The sequence below is a fragment of the Dasypus novemcinctus genome, chromosome 10 (genome assembly GCF_030445035.2).
Source record: "Dasypus novemcinctus isolate mDasNov1 chromosome 10, mDasNov1.1.hap2, whole genome shotgun sequence".
Lineage (NCBI taxonomy): Eukaryota > Metazoa > Chordata > Mammalia > Cingulata > Dasypodidae > Dasypus > Dasypus novemcinctus.
In genome coordinates, this window is record NC_080682.1 from 38,509,771 (window position 1) to 38,514,839 (window position 5,069).

The window sequence follows — 5,069 nt, forward strand, 5'->3', positions numbered from 1 at the left end:
GAGCATATGGAACCAACTAGCCAATGAAATAAATAATCATTAATCACACAAACATAATAAAACTTGCCATTATGAAATCTTAGAACTACTTAATTCTGAACTATATATCTCATTTTATATTTGAAGGAAAGTTTGCATTTTGATTTATTTGATTGTTTGGTGAAAAAATAAAACAACCTCTCAATTATGTCTAATTTGTTTTTCCCCTTTTCATCAGTGTGGCATTTAGGATGCTAAGATTCTCATAAAAGGAAATAAAGAAAAACACAAAGTATGGAATTGAGAGAAGGAAACTACATGTTGGTGACTGAGTTTATTCTGTTAGGATTTCCAGCTTGCCATGAGTTGCAGATTGTTCTGTTCCTTATGTTCCTGATATTGTATGGTATGATTTTAACAGGGAACATTGGCTTGATGATGTTAATCAGAATCGATCTCCATCTTCAAACCCCCATGTACTTTTTCCTTAGCAACCTGTCGTTTGTAGACCTTTGTTATTCTTCAGTCATTGTTCCTAAAATGCTGGCTAATTTCCTCTCAGAGGATAAATCTATTTCCTATTATGGCTGTGCCCTACAGTTTTATTTTTTCTGTACTTTTGCAGATACAGAATCCTTTATCTTGGCTGCCATGGCCTATGACCGGTATGTCGCCATCTGTAACCCTTTGCTGTATACAGTTGTGATGTCCCGAGGCCTCTGTACCTGGCTGATTGTTTTATCCTACGCTGGGGGCAATATGAGTTCCCTGGTTCACACATCCTTTGCCTTTATTCTGAAATACTGTGACAAAAATGTCATTAATCATTTTTTCTGTGACCTTCCTCCCCTACTTAAGCTATCCTGCACAGACACCTCAATTAATGAATGGCTCCTCTCCACCTATGGCAGCTCTGTGGAAGTTATCTGTTTCATTATCATTATCATCTCCTATTTTTTTATTCTTCTCTCAGTCCTAAAGATCCGCTCTTCCAGTGGAAGGAAGAAAACCTTTTCCACATGTGCCTCTCATCTGACATCTGTGGCCATCTATCAGGGGACCCTTCTCTTTATTTACTCGCGACCAAGCTACCTATACTCTCCCAACACTGATAAAATTATCTCCGTTTTCTACACCATTATCATCCCAGTGCTGAATCCATTAATATACAGTTTGAGAAACAAAGATGTAAAAGATGCAGTTAAGAAAGTGCTAAGACCAAAAGTATATTCCTCATAAGGTATAAGACTCTGGGACTCACCGCATTCCCCAAACGCAAACTCTAACTTGGAACTTGCAACCATTTTACCATGATGGAACAACTAGTCACACAAGGGATTTTATCAAATACTTCCTTTTTATACACAGCCAATTGCATTTCATTACCCCAGTATATAAGAAAACATCAAAAAAGTTTTGCAATTACCACTGAACAGATTGCTATTTAATGAATACTAACTTGGGGTTTATGTTAAAATGGGTTGTATCAGGTTGTCTTAAGGGAAATGGTAAAAACCTCAGAACATTATGTGTTAATGTATGTGTGAGTATGTGCACTCCTGTGTAGAGAATCTCATATCAATGGTAGATTACTAAGTGAGGGAATGAGCCAGATTGCCTTGATTCACAAACCAGGTCTGAGTCAGGCTATTGGTGGCTCTTTGAGCAAGCTATCAATTTTCTATTTCTCAGTTTCCTTAACTGTGAAATGGGGAGAATATCATACCTTCATCATTATCATTGAATGTTGGAATGTTAAATGAGCTAATACAATCAATTAAAGTAGTGCCTAGACCATTTTAAGTGCCTCATAGGATTATGCATACTTATATAATATTCTCACTGTAATTTTAAAAATTCATGTTATGCACTAAAATGATGAGAGGTGGGGATATTAGGAAAGTAATATTACAAAATGAAATAGAAAATATGCTTAAGTGTAGGTCAACCTTCCACACCCAATCTACTCCAAAGTGTTTTTGGAAACTTTCTAAGTGGCATCTTGAAGAACATAGTTTAGTCACATGGTGTAATATTTGTTTTTCCCTATATATTTCACTTTTTATACACAAAAGTATTATTGAAAGTGTGGAACATCTTTCTTTGAATCCCATAAGAAGAATAAATTACCAAATGTATCATATGGTTTGATCTGTGTCCCCATGGAGTGATCAACCCATACATTATGGTGGAACACCAAACAGGGATGTGTATCATTGCAAAATGTATATCAGTAAGTGATATATTTTTAATATTTACGATTATTATTTTATGATAAATATTCACAAGCAGTGTCCTGGAAATATCAAAATTTATCAATATGTTTAAATCCATACACTCTATTGTGAAAACCAAAACCATTTTTTATGTCAGTCATTAATTCTTCTAGGAATTTTTACTTGGAATTTCTGACTAACAGTACTTCTCCTGAGCATTTCCTTTGGTTAAACTGAGAGAACACATTCACTCACAACTATACAAGCACACCACACACTGTAGTATTAAATTATGTTTCAGATTTCCTTAGCTATAATTATAGAGGATCATCATACAGAGCAAGATGAGGCGCCATATATCTCAGCATAGCTTTACACGGTCTATGTCCTAAGTACATGCAAGCATCTACTAGTGATAATAACTGCACTGGATAACATGAAGATGAATATGAAAATTACATGTTTGCTATACCACTGCCTTTTAATACTGAAGAATTAAGTCACCAATGGTTCTACCAACGGTAATATATAAATGTTTCCAACTAAGGGATGGGCTAATAATAGGTAGTATTCCTTTGGAGCACCCCAGGTGATTCTAACATACAGCCGAGTCAGAGAAGCACTTTACACAGATGAAACCTTGTTTCAGCTATGCCTGCTTATTAATGTCTCTGAAAACCACTAGCATCTGCTGAGCTTCCTTCCCTCCTGGTCTGCACTTTTTATTCCACAAGTAGCAAGCACCCTGTATTTCAATGCCCTGAAGATGTAGACAACTACTAAATTCCATGACTATGGTGGCTAGCAAGGCCTGAGTTTGTATTTTGGGCCCAGCATAGCCAGCATTTTCTGAGGCCACCCATTTACCTATAATTTGACTAAGACCATTTCCTGTCATATTTGCTGAACTCCTGAACTCCTCCTGAGTCCCTGAACTCCTACTGAAACCCATTTAATTCTCATTCAGTTATAGAAGTAGAGCCATGATAAATATTATGGGAATAGAAAATTTAAATCCAAATTTCACGGAAATTCCTATTTTAACTAATTCTAACCCTGAACCCAGAGAAGAGGTTTTCTGGAAGTGTGGCTGCCAGCCATAATCAAGTTGACAGCAAGATCCTGAACAGTGTACCCCTTCTCAACTCACCATGTATACACAACTCTTAGAACCATATTTAACTTTAGCCAATAGCAATAGTATGCTTACTCTTAATAAATGCACACATGCAACTGAAAAAAAATAGCTTTCTCCCAAAATAAACAAATCACATTTATCATTTTTCCCTCTAAGATGATTTAGGACTCTTCCATTTCACACACTACCCTAGATGTCCTGAGACTTTCTAAAATGTTGAGGTAAAAGTTTAATCACCGTTACAATCTCTTATTTTAAGAAGTAGGATAATGGGAGGGTTGTTGCTATTGATAGTATATTTTCAAATATATTCACATCAAGCAAGAGAAAAGCAAACTCCCTTAAGTATTAGAGCAAGGGTTCTTAACAAGCGATCAATGGGCTTGAATTTAAACAAAAAAAATAACAACATTATTCATATAATCCACATAGTCATCATAACTGGCATGTCAAGCCTCCTTTTTTATTTATACCTTTTGGTGTCCTTCAACTATTCCATATTCCCTTTGATTTCAGCAAAAATGTCAGCTTGTCAGAGTTGTTTGTCTGACAAAGTCATCTAAAACTTTCTTTCTGAAGTATTGATGTCATTAGCAATCCTTTATATTTTGGACTGTTATAGTTTTCTATCAATGTTTTACCAATGGATATGCTAATTCTCAAAGATACCCCAGAGTCTCTTCTGTATTTTCTAATACTTTCCCTCTATTGTATGGCAACAATCCAGTTTTCCTACTATATTCAAGAACTCACCCCAGCCAGCCCAGTAGCCAACCAACACTAAAATTGTGAGTATGGGATGCAAAAATTTTGTTTATGGACTTATTCCAGGAAGATGGCATCAGAGTAGGTAGGCAAGACTAAATTTTCTAACAAAAACAATGGAGAAAGGGCAAAAAGCTGACTGAGAAAAGGCATAAGCTACTGATACTATTTTTCAACTTCTAGTCCCAAAGCTTAAATTCCATACTATATACAGATTAGTATTGAAATACAGGTCATTTTTTTTTTTCTCAATCCTCCCCTGTTTACTAATTTATATAGCTTTCTTCTAATATGCTATTGTGGGATCATTCATTTACTAATAAAAGTTGATAAAATGATTATTACAGGAACTAAATATATCTGCAAAGCTTAATTACAAGAATTCCTTGTTTTGCCTCACTAAACACCGAAGAAATGATAAGGTGAATGGTGATAACTTTTTTTAAAAGATTTATTGTATTTATTTTCCTCCCTGCACTTGTTGTTTGCTCTCTGTGTCCATTTGCTGTACATTCTTCTGTGCCTGCTTGTCTTCTTGTCTCATCTTTTTAGTAGGCACCAGAACCAATCCTGGGACCTTCCAACATGGAAAAGAGGCACTCAATAGCTTGATACACCTCAGCTCCCTGGTTTATTTTACCTCTCATTGTCTTTTCCTCCGTGTTTCTTTTTTGTTGTGTCATCTTGTTGTATAAGCTCGTTGCATTGGTCCTCTCTCTGCACGGACCAGCACTCTATGTGGGCCAGCTTGCCTTCACCAGGAGGCCCTGGGAACTGAACCCAGGACCTTCCATATGGTAGACAGGAGCCCAATCGCTTGAGCCATATCCGCTTCCTGGTAGGTAACATTTTAATAGTTAAAGAGAGGTGGAGTGGACTTCACCATTCCAGGGTCCTCAAGAGAGAGGAATAAAATATGGATTAGAGTGGACTTACTGGTATTCTACTATAGAATTATTATGACTCTAGCA

General features: G+C 36.3%; 1 protein-coding gene across 1 annotated transcript; it reads left to right on the plus strand.

The window, feature by feature from the left end:
• The first annotated feature begins 273 nt into the window (after positions 1–273).
• OR5I1 (olfactory receptor family 5 subfamily I member 1) lies at positions 274–1,218 on the plus strand. Its single transcript, XM_004483919.1, has one exon. The coding sequence runs from the start codon at positions 274–276 to the stop codon at positions 1,216–1,218; it is 945 nt and encodes a 314-aa protein (XP_004483976.1).
• Positions 1,219–5,069: the final 3,851 nt, after the last annotated feature.

Coding starts and splice junctions, on each gene's coding strand:
- OR5I1 (XM_004483919.1), top strand. CDS start 274: ATGGAATTGAGAGAAGGAAACTACATGTTGGTGACTGAGTTTATTCTG.